The 19,909-nt window shown below is 51.7% G+C and overlaps 1 protein-coding gene across 3 annotated transcripts in view; it reads right to left on the bottom strand.

The window, feature by feature from the left end:
• The window catches only part of Ttc21a (tetratricopeptide repeat domain 21A), a 35,884-nt gene that overhangs the window by 5,928 nt on the left and 10,047 nt on the right, over nucleotides 1-19,909 (bottom strand). For 2 of the 3 annotated variants that reach the window (XR_015626569.1, NM_001429437.1), the window contains 14 exon segments: nucleotides 18,474-18,572; nucleotides 17,539-17,731; nucleotides 13,125-13,222; nucleotides 12,789-12,989; nucleotides 12,062-12,191; nucleotides 9,253-9,410; nucleotides 8,823-9,038; nucleotides 6,333-6,571; nucleotides 5,299-5,371; nucleotides 5,086-5,196; nucleotides 4,624-4,762; nucleotides 4,422-4,528; nucleotides 1,324-1,512; nucleotides 112-222 (listed from right to left, as the gene is read on the bottom strand). Coding sequence is in view for 2 of the 3 variants with exons in the window: in NM_001429437.1 (NP_001416366.1) it covers nucleotides 112-222; nucleotides 1,324-1,512; nucleotides 4,422-4,528; nucleotides 4,624-4,762; nucleotides 5,086-5,196; nucleotides 5,299-5,371; nucleotides 6,333-6,571; nucleotides 8,823-9,038; nucleotides 9,253-9,410; nucleotides 12,062-12,191; nucleotides 12,789-12,989; nucleotides 13,125-13,222; nucleotides 17,539-17,731; nucleotides 18,474-18,572 (2,064 nt within the window). In the remaining variant the exon portion in view is untranslated. 3 annotated transcript variants of the gene reach the window in all.

Below are 19,909 nucleotides of genomic sequence, written 5' to 3'. Positions count from 1 at the left end.
AGAGCAGGAAACTGGGGCTAGGTCCCAAAGCCAGTGAAGGCATCCGAGGGTCGGCAATTAGGAAGCAGCCCACAGGGCCCCCGGGGCGGTGTGCAGCATGGTATCTCCTACCACGGCAGCTCTCTCGTGGGTCTGCTCCATCTCTAAGAGGGGGGCACAGTGCTGTTCACACAAGTCCAGCTGCCCCTGAAGCAGGTAGAGCTGCGCCAGCTCCAGCACCACCTAGGACAAGACCAGACAGAGCTAACAAGCCTGCATCACAGGCCCGGGAAAACCTGCACTCACCTTAGCTCTGACCTCCCTCCCAGCCGGCCTATCAGCTGGCTTCTAAAGCAGGCCCCTTGCCACAGGCAGAGGATGGCTCTTGTCCTCCGATCCCACCAGGCTTCCCTGCCGTTCGGTTTTAGCAGTGGGAGTGAGATGGGGCCTGGCTAACCCACTAATCTTATCCGTTGGCCTCTGCTCCTTCCTCTGGGGATTCCTCTGTGCCCTGGGGACTCTGGGACAAAGGGGACTCTGGGACTACCCACATGCTTCACTTTCCTCTTGCCTGAGGGTAATATGTAGGCAAGACTCACGCCCTGGCCTATTGTCTCCAGCCTACAGCAGTCCCTGGCATAAACCAGCCCAGGGTCTGTCAAAGGATGAACAGCTATTTGTTCTCACACAATACATGTCATAAGTATATTTAGGTATATTTTTGAGACAGGCTGGCCTCCACCTCCCAAGTGCAGAGATGAAAGGTTTGATGTGGTGCTGGAGACTGAACCCAGGGCTTTGTGCATGCTAAGCAATCACTCTTCCATTGCTGGGCTCTTCCCTGAACTTAGCGAACTGGTTCATCATCTGGAACCACGCCCCTCCGGCAACTCTCAGCTGGCTTTAAACTCAGCCGCACGCAGCCTGGCAGTCACAGCTCTTACCATGTCCCTCAGTCCAGTGGCAGGAACCCGCAATGGCCCGGTGACAAAGACAGGGCGAATGTGGCTTTCAGAGCTATCTTTCCCTTTCTTGCATCCATAAATGGTCTATAAAGATGGTCATCCTAGCCTTCCTCTAAGAACTGTAGTAGGTGAGGGCCCGGAGTCAACCGGAGCCACTTCCCACCCCGGAGGCCTCCCTCCCCCTTTACACCTGCAGCTCCTCAGAGAAGAGAGGCCTCACTCAGCAAGGAGCCCCCAGATCCTGCCTCTGCCTTCCAAGGGCTGAGGTGCTACCATCTTACTTGGTTTGTAAGCTACTGGGGACCGAACTTTGTGCGTGCTAGGCAAATACTTTATCAACTGAGCCACATTCCCCAGGTCCCAGGGTGTTACTCCACACCTTACTGTCTGTAGGTGAGTAGGCCAGGGCGTCCTTATAGGATTTCATAGCGCTGTCGTAATCTTTGTCCGCGAGATGATGCTCTCCAATCTGGACGCAGATGGAGGCTGCCACCTGGTTCTGGGAGGGGATCATTTCTGGCTGCTCCAGAGGAACCCGTTTCAGTATGCGGGACTGGAGGTCCAAGGCCTTGGGGGAACGGATGAGGTTGGGTTCAGAAACCCTGAACCCATGTGCCAGAGCACAGGATTTCCAGTGTTCCACGGCTGGCAGGGCCAGAAAGGGCACCTCGAGGAACTCACAGCCACGCCCTCTGCTGGTGGTGCTTTATTTTTGAGACAGGGCCTCCCTTTGTAGCCCTCGCTGATATGGAACTTGGTAGACCAGGCTGGCCTCAAACTCACAGAGCTCTATCTGCCTGCTTCTGCCTCTAGAGTGCTGGGATCAAAGGTACGGGTCACCACACCTAGCTCAGACTAGGTCTTTGTTGTTTGAGAAGGGCTGGCCTGGAAACCGTTATATAATCAAGGATGGCTTTGAACCTCTGATCCCGAGTGCCACCAGGCCTGGTTTATGTGGTACTGGAGACAGAACCGAGGGCTTTGTGTGTGTGTGTGTCTGTGGGCTGTGCTTTGATGGGTACCTTTGCTCTGTTCCACCCTCCTTTCTAGAAGTGGAGGCACTTCTCACACATCTAACGCGTGAGTGGATGAGGTGAGGAGCATGGAAGACAGGCAGGTTTCAGAAGGCGTACGGACTAGCACTGGGCTCCTCAATGGCAGAGAGAGGAGTGGGGACTGGGGCAGTAAATAAGAGAAGTCACCTCAAGTGGTGGCACTGGCAGTGCCTCCTTCTAGAACCACACACAGTGCAATGCATCCTGGGAACAAGTGGGAGCCTGCACTTGTGGGTGGAGAGGCAAGGCAGGAATGGGAATGGCCAGGGGTGCCTGGATCAGGGATGGCTCGGTATGGAGAGAAGATGGTTGGTCCAGGCAGATGTCAGATCTCAGCTTCACCTCCCTTGACTTAAGGTGAACCCATTATAAGGGGGATACAAGCAAAGGACACACTGGGCTCCCTTCCTGTGCTGGCACACTCCTTTAACCCTTGCACTTGGGAGGCAGACGCAGAGGGATCTTTGAGTTCAAGCCCAGCTTAGTCTATTTCAGGGCTTCCCAACCTTCCTGATGCTGCAGGACCCTTTAATGCAGTTCCTCATGTCATGGTGGCCCCAACCATAAATTTATTTTCATTGCTACTTCATAAGTGTAATTTTGCTACTGCTATGAAGTGTAATGTAGATATTGGTATTTTCCAATGGCCTTAAGGTGACCCCTGTGAAAGAGTCATTCAACCCCTACAGGGGTTGAAACCCAAAGATTGAGAACTGTTGGTCTATACAGCAAGTACTAGGCCGTCCAGGACTACACAATGAGATCCTGTCTCAAAAAAAAAAAAAAAAAATCAAAATCCTTGGGCTGGAGACATGGCTCAGCAGTTAAGATGCTCTTGTCGAACATCTGAGTTCAGTTTCCAGCACCCATATAGGGCATCTCACAACCGCCTCTAACTCCAGTTCCGAGGGATCTAAGGCCCTGGTCTGGTTTCCGCAGGCATAAGGCACACAGGTGGTGCACATACATGTGGGTAGATAAACAGACAGATAAAATACAAAGCACATTGTATGTCCCTAGCCCGCTGGGTATAGCAGCTCAGCAACGGTCGCACTGCAGAACGTCACACAGCCTGAGAGGGAGCGGCCAATCGGAAGCTGTGGCTCACAGCCGCTGGCATCCGAGGCAGCATCATGGACCTCCAGCCCAGGAAAAGTAAAGACTCAGAGCAGTTTCTATCCAGTGCACACCAATTTCACACTATTAAAAATCCTAGAACTCCGAGTTAAACCACCATAAGCCCTAGACATCTGTACTTGGCTTTGGATTTAAGCCTTCTTGCCTTTGAGCTTTATCTATCAGATGGGGGTGTCACAGTGTTTAGCCTGGAGGGCTGCGGTGGAATTTTAAAAAGAGAGTGGAGAAGCCAGACATAGGTAGTAATGCTCACCTGGGATACTACTGTTCAGTAGGAGGACTACCTGAAGGCTAGCCTGGGCTACATAGTGAATTCAAGACCAGCCTGGTAAACATACTAAGACCCTGTCTCAAAAAAAAAAAAAAAAAAAAAAAAAAAAAAAAAAAAAAAAAACCTAGCTAGACTAGGGCTGGAGAAATGGCTCAGTGGTTAATAGCACTGGCTGTACTTCCACGGTTTCTGATCAATTCCCAGCACCCATACGGGCAGCTCACAATATAATATGGTCTGGCGCCCTCTTCTGGGGTGCAGATGGACATGCAGACAAAATACCCACACGCATTAGATAAATATTGGTGGGGGGGGGGGCGGAATGGCTAGAGCCAGGCGTGGTCATTCATGCTTTTAACCCAGCATAGTCTACAGCTCGGGCTACATAGAGTTCTAGGCCAGCTAGCTCTACATAGTGAGATCTTTCAGTAAAGCAGGGTGTGGTGGAAAAACTGCAGAAATCCCAGCATTCGAGAGAGAAGCGGGAACATCAGAAGTTCAAGGCGATCTTCAGCTAGGTAGGCGAGCTGGGATACCCCTTTCTCAAAAGGAAGGAAGGAGGGGCTGGGGATTTAGCTCAGTGGTAGAGCGCTTACCTAGGAAGCGCAAGGCCCTGGGTTCGGTCCCCAGCTCCGAAAAAAAAAAAAAAAAAAAAAAAAAAGGAAGGGAGGAAGAGAGGGACTGAGGGAGGGACTGAGCGTGGGAGAGCAGGAGGAAGGACTGCGGGAGGAGAGAGGGGCAAACAAAGCTAGCACAGAGCTTTCGATGCAGACAGCTGCTGTAACACCTTGGATCACATCACCCTCGGTAAGGACAAGCCTCTCTTGCTTCTGGCCCAGCCCAGCCCAGCCCAGCCCAGCCCAGCCCAGTATTCTCAGATTCACCATCACTGATGGTGGCCCCGTCGCCCTGATCGACCGTGGGCCCTGTTGCCCTGGCAGACCATGGGCCCCTGGCCGACTGTGGGCCGAGCCCCTTTCCTTCCGCAGCCCTCAGGAAATAAAGGCCAGTTACCTGGTTCAGCGTTTCCATCACGTCTTCCTTCTTATGGCTCTTGTAAACTTTTGCCAACAAAAGCAAGCACTTGACCTCATCCATCAGGGACGGGATGTCCTTGACCCCTAGAAGGAGCCACCAGTCAGTGTAGTCTAGCCCATGGGCTGATGGGGAGGGCCCAGGGATACGGGGCTGGGACTGAGTTCCAAGGCCACCTCACCGGAGTCTCGCTCCAAGGCCTGCTTCAGCACCTTCTCTGCCTTGTGGTATTTCTTCAGCTTCAGGAGCAGCTCGGCCAGCTCGCAGCACAGGAAGTCCTGCCCGCTGATCTTCTGGGCAGCCTCGTAGTAATTAATGGCCTTAGCGCAAACAGGACATATGGGCCTCAGTTTGGCTCTGCATGGGGGTGGCTAATACCATGTCCCTTCAGCAGCCACTGCATTAGACTGTCCCTTTGCACACAGATGCCCAAGATGAATGCCCCACCCTTGCCTCAACCCTCAACGGGGCTCAGGCCTCAGTGGAGCCTGCTGCAGTGTAGACCGACTGAGCTTACCCCTGGTCACAACCTCAGCAGGTAGCTGCTAGGGTAGAAATACTCTGTCCCTTCCCATCTACAGCCCCAACGAATGGGCTCTCCTTCCTTCTCTGCCTGGCTGGCCCTTCCCCAGGGCAGCCTCACCTTGGCATACTGGTGGGTCTTCACGTAGGCTTGTCCAATCCTGCTGACCAAGGAGGCGTCGTGAGGGTTCTTTCTGTAGGCCTCGTCATACACCTCCAGGGCCTTCTCAGGCTGGTGGGGAAAGTATGGAGGGGGGTGTCTTTTTCTTCCCTCTCCCCCCACTGGAAGAGTAATCCTGGGAGTTAGTTAGCAAGGCTAGGTTCCCGCACTTACCTCCTGGATGTTCATGAAAGCGTCACCCAGTAGCAGGCTGCTGTGGGGGCCGGGCAGATGTTCACAAAGCTCCCTGCAGGAGAAATCAACTGCGGTTCTCAGGTCTGGGCTTGCCTAATGGGCACCGTTCACCATTCTTGAGTCATGGAGATCCCCGGGAGCCCTGAGAGTCTCTTAGCCATGGCTGGGGGCCACCCCAGCCCTCCAGCCCTTCTCCATGAGCCACACTGCTTTCCATGTTTCTTTGTTTGGGTTTGGTTGGATTTTAAGACAGGCAGGATCCAAGTGTGGGATTACAGTCGTGGCCTGCCCAACCTGGCTTTGTGTCACACTGAAGACAGAGCACAGGGCTTCGTGCGTGGTATGAAAGAACCCATAACCGAGCCTCACCCCCCAATGCTCACCCTTTTCCTGAGGCGAGAAGATGGAAGCCAGTACACGTCTGGCAAGCGAGCAGCCACAGACCCCCACCCCAGGCCCACACTGCTCCCATGGATGTCCACTAACATGGTGCGCTATGACTCAGTCTCCACACTCCCAGTTCTCCAACCTCCAACTAGCTTTTATCAGAGGAAGAGGCTGGGAAGGCCCCCTGAGGTCACAACACCAGCTCCTGGGAGACAGAGGGTTGGGGCCGCCACCTTGCACTCTCCACTCTTTCCTCACCCAGCCCACACTGGTCATCCCCAAGGCCCTGCACCATGGCTCTTCAAGGCAGCGTGAGGGGCCAAAGTGTGAATGTGTTCTTGTGATGTCTTTGCACGAGTGCTGGGGTCCAGGCCTAGATCTTCTCGCTGAATGTAAGCCATACAGGGCAGAGACGCAGGGGAGGGGCTGGCAGCAGGTCCTCAGAACTCACCCACAGCCACAGGCAGGGAGACCTACGAGGTGCTCATACCTTGGTCTAATGCAGTCCGGGGCTACACTCTGGAGGGAGACCCAGTGGAAGGTATGCGACCTGAGGGAACCCTGGCAGCCAGGGTGGGGGGTTGGGGGGATGGGGAGAGGTGCCGCCTGCTGTAGGCAGAACTTACATGTAGCAGCCGATGTAGAGGCGCACGTCCTTGCGAGTGTGCAGGTAGATGCTGGCCATCTTCTCCTTGGCTTCTGTGTAGCAGGGTTGCTTGGGCGTGATGCCTCTTAGCATGTTCAGTGCCAGGTCTGCGTTGCCCTTGCTCAGGGCCAGGTCCACGTTGGCGACCGTGATGCGCATCTCCTCTGGTGTGCCACTGAACTCGTTGATGGCATCCTGCATGATCTTAGTGGCCTCGTGCTACAACGTGTGGGGGACCAGACAGACCCTCTCTTCGGTATTAACTATTACAGGTGACCCAAGGAGATTTATGCCACATCCCCACCCCTGGGTTCAGCTCGTGGCCTGGTGTTTCTGAGCCAGTCTGGCTCTCGACCATCTGCAGGGCAGCCGCAGAGGCGAGGATTATTCCTTAGGACCTACAGATTCTGTTCTCCTCATTGTGTCTCCTTTAATGGGGACAGCTCACCCGACCCGACCCTTTCCCCAGGAGCTTAGCTGGGAGGCCAGTCATGGTGATGGACACCTGCAATCCTAACACTTGTGAGGTTGAGGCAGGAGGACCGTAATTTCATGCCAATCTGGACTACAAAGTTTAAAAACAAACAAACAAACAAACAAACCAAGGGGTGATGAAAGGGATCAGGGGGTTAAGGCGTCTGCTGCTAAAGCTGGTAATGTGAGTTCAATCCCCAGGACTAATATGGCAGAGGGAGGGAGGCAACTCCCACAATTTGTCCTCTGATCTCGCTGTGACACATGTATAACAGCATGTGTACACGTGTACACACGCAATAATAAACTAATGGTAAATCTTCAAAGTTAGAAAAGCAAAAACCAAACAAAAACCAAGTTGAACAATCAAATACTGTCCAAACCCAACCCCCCCCCCCCCCCCCCCCGGAGCTGAGGACCAAACTCAGGGCCTTGCGCTGGGCGCTGGTGGCACATGCCTTTAATCCCAGTACTTGGGAGACAGAGGCAAGCAGGTTTCTGTGAGTTCAAGGCTCGAGGCCTGGTCTACAGAGTGAGTTCCAGGACAGCCAGGGCTACGCAGAGAAATTTTGTCTCAAAAAATCAAAAACAGAAAAAGAAGTAAATATTTATTTTTATTCCATGTGTGTGAGTACCTCCTCTCTCTCTTCTCTCCTCCCTCCCTCTCCCAGTCCTGCTCCATCTCCCCTCCCCTCCTTCCCCCCACCGACCTCTGTATATATGTGTGTGTGCATACATGCCTTGTGCCTTTAGAGGCCAGAAGAGGAAATTAGACCCTCTGGAAGTGGAGTTACAGATAGTTGTGAACCACCATGACGGTGTTAAGAACTGAAACCAGATCCTCTGTAAGAGTAGCCAGTGCTCTTAACCACTGAGTCATCTCATATATATATATATATATATATACATATATATATATATGTATATATATATGCTAAAACAACAAAATTATATATATAAATAAAATAATAAAATATAAATAATATACACATACATATATGCACATATGTACAATATACACAATAAAATACGTATATATATACATGTGTGTATATATATATGTGTACACACACATACACACACATATATATACACTGTCTCCTTATGTAGCCCTGGCTGGCCTGAAACTCACTATGTAGACAAGCTAACCTCCATGCTGGCCCCACTCCTTTTCTCAGGGATCAAACCTATGTCCTCATGCTTGTGTGGGAAGCACTCTGCCAGCTGAGGCACCCTCACAGTCCCTGTATCTAGAGAGTGAGCAGCGGCTTTTTGCAGGCTAGTTTCCTATCTTCCTGTCTCGTCAGGCTCATCACAGGGGAGACTACAGACCCTGGCCACAGATGGAAACAAGACAGACCACAGCCTGTGCGTTGGGAAGGCTACTGAGGCCTGGGCATCATGCAGACACCAGCCTCTACGAGTCTTGCTCTTGCTTCTTGCCAAGGCAGGGGGATCTCTGTGAGTTCGAGGCCAGCTTGGTCTACATGGTGAGTTCCAGGCCAGCCTATCACACATAGTGAGACCCTGTCTCAACCAAACCAAACCAAACCAAACCAAACCAAACCAAACCAAACCAAACCAAACCAAACCAACAGAAAGGGCTCAAATCTTAGCCCAAGTAACATCAGGCACAGTTAGAACTTGGCCCCAAGGCTGATCTCCTGGGGCCTCTACTGTGCTCCAGGGGAGCTTTCCTTCTTTGCTGTGTGTCTCTGTATGTGGTGTGCATACGTGCACAGCCCCACTGAGGGGTGAAGGCATGAGCGTGCTCACCCTGCTCATTCACATCTGCATGAGGAGGGCAGAGCCTGACAGAACTGTCTCCTTCAATTGTTCCCCACTCTACTTCCTGAGGCAGGTCTCTCCCTGAGCTTAAAACTTTCTTTTGATGAATTGTGGGTGCTGGCAGTGTGAACTCTGGTCCTCAGGCCTTCACAGCCAGCTCTTTGTCCACTGAGCCCAATCCCTGGCCCCAAGCACCGGCGTTTCTTACCAGTTCCCCATTCAGTCGGAGGGCCTCTACTAGCTCCAGCAGGATGGATGCCCGCTCGCTGGGCCGCACGGAGGGGCCTCGGGACTTCCTGCCCTCTTCTGCCTTTGAGGTGGGCACCTTTATGATCATTTTTAAGGTCTTTATGGCCTCGGCGTAGTCGCCAGTCTTGTTGAGGGCCCTGGCTTTGATGAAGTGGTAGAGGGGGTGGTCTCGGACCTGGGAGAGGCAGAGCAGAGTGGGGTCTAGCTTATCTGCTGCTCACAAAGCAGCCTCAGGAACCTCTCCAGAGGAGCCGGTGAGCCAGCCCTTTCTGCGAGTTAGCACAGGGCCTGGGGGACGTTTCTGCCTTTTTGTGGCTTTCCCCTCCCAGGCAACCGTCCAGAAAGGGGTACAAGAGTAGAGTGGGCCATGGTGTGTGGAGAGCTCCCACCTGGAAGTTGTGGCTGACACCCAGCTCTAGACAGTGGGAGCACATGGCGAAGTTGCCCTGGGCCAGGTAGATCTGGGACATGAGGAGGTGAGCGTCCACAAAGGTGGGGTCCAGCTCCAGGCAGCGCTGCAGGGTGCTCTGCGCGTTCTCCAGCTCTCCTAGGAATGCGAAACCAAAGTCTGCGGCCAGGGATCTTCAGGAGCCCCCCAAGGACCCGACAAGTCAAGGGAGGGCAACTGGATTTCACAGGTGCAGCAGCTCAGGAGCCTCAACACTGGTGTCTTAAGCAGTTCTAAAATTTTGAGTGTGGGTGGGTCTGTGTGTGCATGTGTGTGCGCGCACGTGCATCCACTAGACGATAACACCTAGTGTCATTCTTCAGGAGCCATTCACCTTGTGTTGAGACAGGATCTTTCTCCCGGACCTGGAGCTCACCAAGTAGGCTAGGCTAGCCAACCAGCAAGCCCTCGGGCGGGGATTCCATTGTATCTTGCCTCTCTAGCACTAGTACTACAAGTGTGGGGTCAAACTCAGGTCCTCTGCTTGCAAGGAAAGCACTTTGATGACTGGGTTCTTTCCTCTGCCCTGCAAGACCTGTTAGAGAGTTTAACTTAAGCCGGGATGGGTGGTGTGTGCCTTTAATCTCAACACTCAGGAGGCAGAGGCAGGAGGATCTCTGAGAGTTCGTAGGCCAACCTGGTCTACAGAGTGAGTTCCAGAATAGCCAGGACTATGCATAGAAACTCCATCACAAAACAAAACAACAACAAAAAAGAAAAAAGAAAGGAGAGAAAGTCTGTAAGGCTAGTATTCTGATCCTTGTGGTTTTTTTTTTTTTTTTTTTTTTTTTTTGATTTATTCATTTATTATATATAAGTACACTGTAGCTGTCTTCAGATACACCAGAAGAGGGCATCAGATCTCTTTACAGATGGTTGTGAGCCACCATGTGGTTACTGGGAATTGAACTCAGAACCTCTGGAAGAGCAGTCAGTGCTCTTAACCACTGAGCCATCTCTCCAGCCCCCCTGATCCTTGTGTTTTATCTTTACTTTTGGGTGCTGGGAATTGAACCCAGGACCTCAAGTATGCTAATTCTGCTTGGGCCTTGACACACTGTCTTTTGGATGTGGGACCAGGGATGTAGTCATACAGGGCATTCAGCTGGGCAGACAAAGTCTTTGTTTAAGAAGACTTCTCTTCATGGAGGGCAGGCAAAGTCTTCATTTTAAGACCTCTCTTCATGGAAGTCTGAACCTCTCTTCATGGAAGTCTTAACTCCAGACATTGAGAGACATGGAGGCCTCTCTTAAGCCAGGCTGCAGCTCTGTTTGAGACTGGCAGCGTAGTACCAGGGTGCTGTGGGTCAGGAGGTGCCTTTCCTCCCTTGGTAGCCAGGCCTCTCCATAGCTGCTGCCTGGAGTCCCTCACCTGGAAGTTGGGCTACATCTTTTTTGGGTCCCAAACTCCCTCATCTCTTCCTGTGTGCTGTGGAGATAGGAAGAAGCCACCGTGGCAACCTAAGCACTTGGAGACTTAGCTTTGGTCCCAAACCTGTTGGTAGCTGCCAGTGCCTCTGGGGACAGTCCTTCATGGCCCTCAACCCAGGAGACCTTAAGGCTAAGAGTAAACCTGGCAGAGACCTTGAGGATGAAGACTTAGGAGCCCTCAGAAAAGCAAAATCATTCAACATAGAGCCGACTGGAGACCAGGGAAAGTCTGAGTGTCAGAGAAACAACTGGGCATTCGCGGAGCCTGCTTCCCTTTTTTCTCTGGTGCCTGAGCTGTGACAAGGGAGGATCTGGCAGACTGGGCAGTGGCCTCAGTGACCCTCTGAAAGCTCCACACCCCAGGGCCTGTGATGTATGTATGTATGTACATAGTATGTACAATGTGTGTATGCATGTACTGCACATGTATGTACACACATGTGTATGTGTGCACACACATGTACGCATGTATGTGCATATGTATGTATGCATGTGTAGGATGATGTCCTTTTATGCAGCAAGGGGGGTTCAGGATAAGGCAAAGCCTATCACTGAATGAGAAGGAAGGGTAGGTGGAGGAAAGTCTAGGGAGGAGAGAAGAGGAGCCAAGAAAGGAAGATGGAGACAGAGGAGGAGGATTCCCATCCAGGCAGTCTAGGTCAGTTTTATCTTGTCTAGGTGGGCGGTTTCTATATTTATTAATTGGCAGTGAATTTATTGTGTGGATGTATTGTAGATTGAGAATTTAACATATAAATCTAATTGTTAAACTACAAGTTTCTAGAGCTTTGATTTTACTGGGCTACAGGGGATGTGAGCAAAGTTCTCAGCAGGCAGAGAGAAAGCCTGTCTCAGTTCTGGAAGCCGTGTTAGGCTGTAGGATGCCTGGACTAGTGTGGCGTGGTGCCACGATAGAATGGCCTGCTGAACGCGACGTGTGTGTCAGGCGTGGTAACAATCTGCTAAGGGGACAGTGTGTGAAAGCGGCTGACAGAGAGACAGCTGGAGCACTTGTGGGAACTGGTAGCAGCCACTCATCTATTTTTTATTTTTCCTGCAACATGCATGTATGTATGCATACATGTGTGTACACATATGTATGTATGCATACAAGTGTGTACATATGTATGAATGTGTATGTGTGTATACATATATGTACGTACATATATATGTACATACGTATGTATGCATGCATGTGCACATGTATGCAAGTGTGTATGTATGTCACATATAGGAAAAGTATCCTAGGCAAAGTTATTTCCCAGGATATAACCCTAGGGCAGAAGCCCTGTCAGTGTCTGCTGGGACTCACTGCTTACCTGAGAGGAACTTGACCTGAGCTGTCACAAACAGTGGCTCCATCATGGCCGGGGCCACCTTTACTACAGGGCTCAAGATCATGGCGACTTGTTTAAGAAGTGGAGACACGAGCTGGCCGGGTGACCGGGGCTGTGGGAACACCAGGAGATTAATGTGTGATTTGCCTTATTCTCTCTCCCACTTCCTCTTCTTTCTAAAAAATTTTCCCCTGAAAGGGTCTCACATAACCCACGATGACCTCAAACTCCCTACGCAACAACGGACAAACTTATGCTCTTTCTTTTTTTAGATTTACTTATTTATGTTGTGCACACATATACACAATATATTTGTTGTGTTTTGTCTGCATGTCCATCTGCACACCTGAAGAGGAAACTGGACCCCATACAGGTATAGACAGTGCTGGGGATCGAACCCTTGACCTGTGGAAGAGAAGCCAGTGCTCTCAACCACTGAGCCATCTCTCCAGCACCAACATTCTTGAACTTCTGATCTTCCTTCTTCTACCTCCCCAGTGCTGGGATTATAGATTCTGTCAGGATATAGACAGATGCATGGCCAGTGTACCAACCCACCCAAGTATGGTCCCCGCACCACACCTTCTCTAAGGCCTGGGAGCTCACATGGGACATCCAACTCTGTACTAGAACAGCCTCTGAGGTCATCTGGCTTCAACTCACCCACGCCTGTACTTTAGGCCTTTGCCATGAAAATGGGTCCCCTAACCTGCTTCGGGCAGAAATGCAGATACTCCTTGGCGATGCAGACCAGAAAGAGGGGGTCCAGCTTTTCAAAATACTCGGGGCTCAGGGCCAGGCCCTGCATGTTGGAGAAATGCAGTTCCACTGCCTCCTTCAGGAGCGCCGTGGCCTCTTGCTCCAGCTTTTGCTTCTTAGCTGCTACAAGGGCTTGCAGGAAAACCAGCACCTGTGTGAGAGAGGCTAGGGCTCAGGGTGAGGCTGGCCCGGGAACCGAGGCTGGCCCAAGCTGTAAGGTGGGCCACCTTGATCGCCCTCTGCTGGAGAACCCTTCTCCCAGCCATCCCTGCCCATTAGCTCTGACCTCAGACTTCCCAAGTGACAGCTGCACCTCCTTGAGGAACTCCAGCTGGTGAGCAGCCTCCTCCAGCTGGCCCTGTAGGATCTGGCACCAGATGCTCCCTATAGATGGACAAGAACAAAGCTGGGCCGGCAGGGTAGCCAGGCGGGCAGGCAGGCAGCAGGCAGCAGGCAGCAGGCAGCAGGCAGCAGGCAGCAGAGGCAGCGCCTCTCCAGAGCCAGCGCCCCGCACAGCCAGGGTGGGACTGAGGAGGGAGGAGGGAGCTCAGGCCGGCATTCTCAACATCTTTGCAAACTGAAGGAGTCAACCATGTGCGGGGCAGGGAGCCGAAGCAGAAAGACAACAACGATCCCTCACTCATATGTTGGCTTTAACAATGGCTCTAGTGATAGCCGCCATTAAGAACTTGGGGTTTAACCCGTCAAGCACTTTTCTAAGTATTTGTTATTAATGTATACACAGCTACCCAAAGATCTACATTTGGGGGATTCAGGGTATAGCATGCACGAAGCCCTGGGTATATGCGCATGCGCACAAGCGTGTCTGCCATGCTGCCCTTGTGAGGGTTAGAAGGCGACCAGTGGGAGTCAGTTCTGTCCTTTGTGGGCCCTGCGTTGGGCTTGCAGGAGGCCACTTTATTCACGCAGCCATCTTGCCTTCTCTGCTAAGAACTTAAACATATCCTTTCTTACAATCTCAGACACATTCCTATCTTTACCAATCTAATGTGACAGGAGGGGCGGGAGGTAGACTCAGCTGGTAAGAGCGCTGGTGGTTCCTGCAGGGGACCTGAGTTAGGATCCTAGCACTCAAAACTGCCTGCAACTCCAGCTCCAGGGGATCTGACACCCTCTTCTGATCTCTGTCTGCACCTGTTCTCTCTCTCTCTCTCTCTCTCTCTCTCTCTCTCTCTCTCTCTCTCTCTCTCTCTCCTTCCCTCCCCTCCCATCCCCTCCCTCCCTCCTTCCCTCCCTCCCTCCCTCCCTCCTTCCCTCTCCCTCCCAAAGTTTGAGTTCTAATCCATATCCTTTTTTTTGTTTTTTTGTTTTTTGTTTGTTTTTTTTTCTTTTTTCCGGAGCTGGGGACCGAACCCAGGGCCTTGCGTTTGCTAGGCAAGCGCTCTACCACTGAGCTAAATCCCCAACCCCAATCCATATCCTTTTGATTATTAGGGGGAATGAGCATTTTTATATTTTTAGTGACTTTTTAACTAGATTATAAATTTCCTATTTGTGGCCCCCCCTTTTGTTTGGGGTGATTTTTTTTTATGGTGTTGGTAATAGACACTCTACTAGGCTTTGTCCTCCTGTTTCTTTTTATATACTACATTAATTAACTTGTTTTTAATCATTACTATTTTCGAGACCGTGTCTCGGGCAGCCTGGGCTGGCCTCAAACTCTACAGAGCTGGGGACGATCTTTTTTTTTTTTTTTTTTTTTGGTTCTTTTTTCCGGAGCTGGGGACCGAACCCAGGGCCTTGTGCTTCCTAGGTAAGCGCTCTACCACTGAGCTAAATGGGGACGATCTTGAACTCATGATTCTCCTGCCTCTACTCCCGCCTGCTGGGGTGACAGGCATGCACCAGTATACCCAGCTGATGGTATCCTTTACAGCAGTCATAGGGAAGTCCCAGGCTCTTTGGGGCTTGACTCTGCTCTTCAGAGGCCCCCCGATTTGCATGACCCACTGGACAACCCCTGTCCTGAACACTGCATGCAGATCTAGAAGTATAGGACTCAGCCTGGGACAGCTGGTAGAACTTCTAAGTCCAGGCTGACACTTCCCCCTGACTCGCCCCTCTGGGTTAGCTGGGGTCCTGGGTAGGATTCGTGTGAGACAGACTTCCCTCTGGCTGCCTACTGGGGCTTTCCCTGAAAAGAGGAAACTGAGGAGGATTCAGCCTGGTGGACGCTTCAGGAAATTTGCCTGTGTGCTGAGCAGTGCTGAGACTTTCACATGGCGGTGATGGGGGTCCTCTGAGGCGACACTCTCCTCCCTCCAGTTTTCTGTAAGGTCTCCTTGAATGTTCTGGCAATCCGCTTCCTGGGTGGCGGTCCCACTGTGAGCTTTTGCTCTCTGCCTCTGATAGATATCCTTGGGCCTGTGTTTCTAACTTCCCCTGGGGTTCTTGGAGAAAGCTGGTCTGCTCATTCTGTTGTTTTCAGACAGGGTCTCTGTGTGAGGCCTCTGCCTCAGTCTTCAGGGGACAGGGACAGCAGGCCTGGACCACCATGCCTGGCTTTGATCTTTACCTGGGCTCATCTCTGCCTGTGTTGGCTCACAGTTCTAGTCATGCTTGGAATTCTAGTCATGACACTGTTTGCCTTTGAGGGTCTTGAGATTTTGGGTCTGCTAAAGGCACTTTTCTCTTTTCATATGCTTGAAATCAAGTCTTCTTTTACATTTGTTTGTTTGTTTGCTTGCTTGCTTGTTTGTTGTGGCCTTGGCTGTTCTGGAGTTCTCTTTGTAGACCAGGCTGGCCTCAAACTCAGAGATCTATCTGTCCCTGACTCCTGGGGGCTGGGATTAAAGTCACGTGTCACTGTATCCAGCTTGGAGTCATCTGTGAAGAATGTCATTGGGGCTGGCCAGAGCGGTCAGCAGATAAAGGTGCTTGCTGGGTGGCCTGAGTCTGATTCCCTGGGACTGACATAAAGGTGGGAGAATTAAAGATGTCCTCTGATCTCCATATTTGTGCCATGGCTTGCACTCATGTACACACACACACACACACACACACACACACACACACACACACACACACTAAAATAAAATAAAAGCCTTCATGGTGTCTGTCTATAATGCCAGCACTTAGGAGCAGAGGCAGGAGAACTGGTTCAAGGCCACTTTTAGCAGTACTAAATTTGAGGTCAGTCTGTGCTACATAAGATCTTCCCTCTAGAGATAGATAGTTAGATAGATAGATAGATAGATAGATAGATAGATAGATAGACAGACAGACAGATGACAGATAGAAGTTTTCCCAGGATTCCAGATGGAGGAGAGGTGTTGGTGTGAGGGCCAGCCTAACATGCTGACTAGAAAGTTATAACCACTCTGATAACTACACTATCTCTCAGGGAGGCTGGAGCTTAGAACATGGGGCCTAGCCAAGAACAGCTGCTCCGAGCACTGAGCCTGCTTACTCCACCCCACGTACTCCAGTGCCTCAAGAATATGCTTCCACATCCAGATTAGAGTTGAGCTGTTTAAATGGATGCCAGTTGAGAAAAAAGAAGGAGGTGATGCTGCCTAGTTTGTAGAGAGCTTCTTCTTCACTACATATAAAACCCTGGGTTCAAAACACAGCACCAGTCAGGTGTGGTGGTGCATGCCTTTAATCCCAGCATTTAAGAGGCAGAGGCAATTGGATCTCTGAGTTCAAGGCCATGCTGGTCTACAGTGTGAGTTCCAGAACAACTGGGCTACACAGAGAAACCCTGTCTCAAAAACCAAACCAAACCAAACCAAAAACAAAACAAAACAAACAAACAAACAAACAAAAAAACAAAAAAAGACAAAAAAACAAAAACAAAATAAACCCAACCGATAAGCATCATGTAAACAGGGCTTGGCACACACCTGTGATCCTAACACTTGGAGGTAGAGGCAAGGAGATCAGAAGTTCAGCGTGAGCCTTGGCAACACAGTGAATTCCAGACCAGCCTGGGCTACAGGAGACCCTGTCTCAAAAACTAAAATAAACACAAGAACCCTGGGTGTGTTGGCACGTGCCTGTAAGCCCAACATTTAGAAGGCTGGAGCAGAAGGAGCACCAGTTCAAGGCTAGCCTGGGTGGTACCGTGAGACTCAGTCTCAACAAACAAACAATAAAACCAAACCAAACCAACCAACCAAACAAACAAAAAACCCACTGAAAAATGGCGCTTCTCCTGTGAAGGGGCCTGAGTAAGATTCACTGTTAGGAATGGTCAGTATGCGCTAATTTAAAAGTAAAAAGTGGGACCTTTGGAAAGGTCGTTTGACACACAACAGACAACTTATCAGACAGTAAAGAAACACTGTAGAGAGCTCTCCTGGTGGATTTTCAACTCCAGGATCTGCAGAGGGAAGTCAGGATGTGCATACAAGGGGTGTGTATACAAGGGGTGTGTGTGCCTTAGGGGGAGGGGACATCTCCACTTCTGGCCTATGGGGACCAAGAAGGGGCAGGGCCTCAGAATGAGCATCAGACTACTGGTAAGATTCGGGTGCCACAGCTATGACATGGGTCAGTGTGGGTAGGATGGTGGTCCTAATTGGTCCTGAACCTTACATCTATCTGTATTGGTGTGTTTACGGGAAGACCCCATGGTACAGTAACCCCCGAGCTCATACACAGTCTGGAGAGAATGTTCCCAGGCACACACCCTGCTGGGCTATCACCCTGCCCTGCCCTGCCCAGCATCCAGAGACCTGCCAAGGCAGCCAGCCTGTTCTCCTCCAGCTTCATGGCCTCCTTGTACCACAGAGAGGCTTCCTTCACTTGTTGCTGTAGGATGAAGAGGTAGCCCAGCTCTGTGGCCACAAGGGCACAGGAAGGTGTGGCCATGAAGGTGCGCTCCAGGAAGCCGCTCACAAGCCGATGGACCACCTGGTGCCTCCCACACTGCCAAGAGTGGACATATGGGAACAGAGAGTCTGTCAGCTCAGCCTGTCTGGGTGAAAGCATGTCAGACCTGTGTGTGTGTGTGTGTGTGTGTGTGTGTGTGTGTGTGGGGTCTACGCACTCGCGAATTTCAGCACATTTTGGGAGGTCCCAAAGAGCCCAAGAGGTATCTGGGATCTCTATCTAGGAAACTGGGTGTGTCCAGCTAGTTATCCATTTCCTGAGGAAACTCCGGTGCCACGGGGTCTTCTGGACATGCCCTCGGCTGGCCACAGTAACTGGTCTTAACCGACAGTCCACTTGGGTCTCTGACATCAAAGGTCCAAACTGACCAAGTTGCCAGAGTTTGCCGTTTGTAAAATCTTCACTCCCAAGCAAGGTTTACAGTGAAAACTAAGAATCAGGCCAACCCTGGGCTGCAGGAACCAGACAGGGGTAGCTAGGTGCTACTGGGTGACTGTCATCCTCCGTGTATATCTGTAGTGGTACCTTCCCTCCCTAGTAGGGCCACCACAGTTATCCCTTCAGACCCCAACTCCTTAGTCACTATGGCGCCTCCTAGTGGCCACATCATGTCACTGTTTACAGCCAGAGAAGGGCAGTGGCCATAGGGATGTGCTACCTAAGCGGAAGGTCCAGGCTCGAGCTGGAAGGGGAAGGGTGCTCGGAGCATAAAGGGGGGAATTCAAGGTCATCTCTTGGAACTGAGGGGTAGGTCAGAAACAGGATGCCACCTACTTACCAGCCTGCTGACTGCAAGGATCTTCTTAAGATGTAGGTTTGGATTTTGGGGCTCTCCAGTCTCTAGCGCCTTGATTAGGTTTCTGACACGGTCGGCAGCCTGCGGGGGACAACAGGCAATGTTGGGAGCACAGCTTAGTTGGTGGAGGAGTGCTTGCTTAGCATCTTTGAAGTCCTGGATGGTTTATACGGGTCCCGCATCCACTCTGCCACAGGGCTCGCTCTGGGAGGCAGGATCCGCGAAGTGGACCATGCTTATCCCACGCCGCCGCCAGGTGAGTGTCGGGCTATGGGAAGCCGCGGGACACCGCTCTGGGAGTGGGAAGCAGTCTGTGGCACGGGACACAGCCTCAGCTGGCTCAGGGGTCCCCGGGCCTGCAAGGAGGCCGTGGCCGTCGGGTTCTCAGGCTCTTGGGCATCCAAGAACCGCTGGGATGCCTCGGAAGAGCTGAGAACAGAGTGGGGCCCGCGGTCTGGATTTAGCCGGAGGGGCCGAGCGGGAAAGAGGGGGAAGCTCTGGCTGGTTCCCCGCCACAGAGCTCCACAGAATAAAACCAAGTTTGGCGGTGCATGCCTATAATCCCGGCCCGCACTCAGGTAGTGCAGGAGGGGGGTTGGGAGGGGGGAGATCAAGGTCATCCTCACTAGCAGGAAGTTCCAGGCCCTGCTGGAACGAACCCCAAAACACAGAAAGGTGTTGGGTGGGGCTTTTTAATCCTGGCTGTGGGTTTTACCCTCTCCTCTCTTTGCTCTGACGCTCCCCTCAGCTTTGCTCCTTATCTATGGCCCAGGCATCAGAACTGTTTCAAAACCCCACGGGTAGGGGCTGGAGAGATGGCTCAGCGGTTAAGAGCACTGACCCCTCTTCCAGGGGTCCTGAGTTCAATTCCCAGCAACCACGTGATGGCTCACAACCATCTGTTATGGGATCTGATGCCCCCTTCTGGTGGGTCTGAAGATAACGACAGTGTGCTCATATAAAACCAATAAAAACAAAACCCCCCACGGGTGGAGCTCAGAGGACCATTGTTTTCCCCAGGGATGATGCTTTCCCTTGCCCTTAGCGTGTGAGGAAGCTGCCCTGCCAAGACCCATCCAGGCAGCGGCCATTGCTAGAGGAAGCCTCATTTGGATCACAGCGTCACCCTTAAGCCCCTGCCTTCAGCCTGTGGCAGCCAAGTCCTCAGCTCTGATCTGACATGTGCTCCCCACCCACGGGCACCTGCCACTCTAGGGGACCTCCTACAATCCTGTGAGTGAAGGCTGCCATCCAGACTCCTGGCTGAGTAGACAACCGATTCTGAAAATTCAGTCATGCCCTTGACTCTGCTGCTCACACCCGGGCTGGGGGCAGCAAAGCTGGAGTTCTCAGTTGCAAAGCTTTGTCAAAAGAGAAGCCCAGGGGCCAGTGAGAGGGCCCAGTGGGTAAGCCTGACA

Source organism: Rattus norvegicus, chromosome 8, assembly GCF_021556685.1.
Source record: "Rattus norvegicus strain SHRSP/BbbUtx chromosome 8, alternate assembly SHRSP_T2T, whole genome shotgun sequence".
Lineage (NCBI taxonomy): Eukaryota > Metazoa > Chordata > Mammalia > Rodentia > Muridae > Rattus > Rattus norvegicus.
The sequence above is the reverse complement of the archived record's forward strand: the minus strand, read 5'-3'. Positions and strand labels throughout refer to the sequence as shown.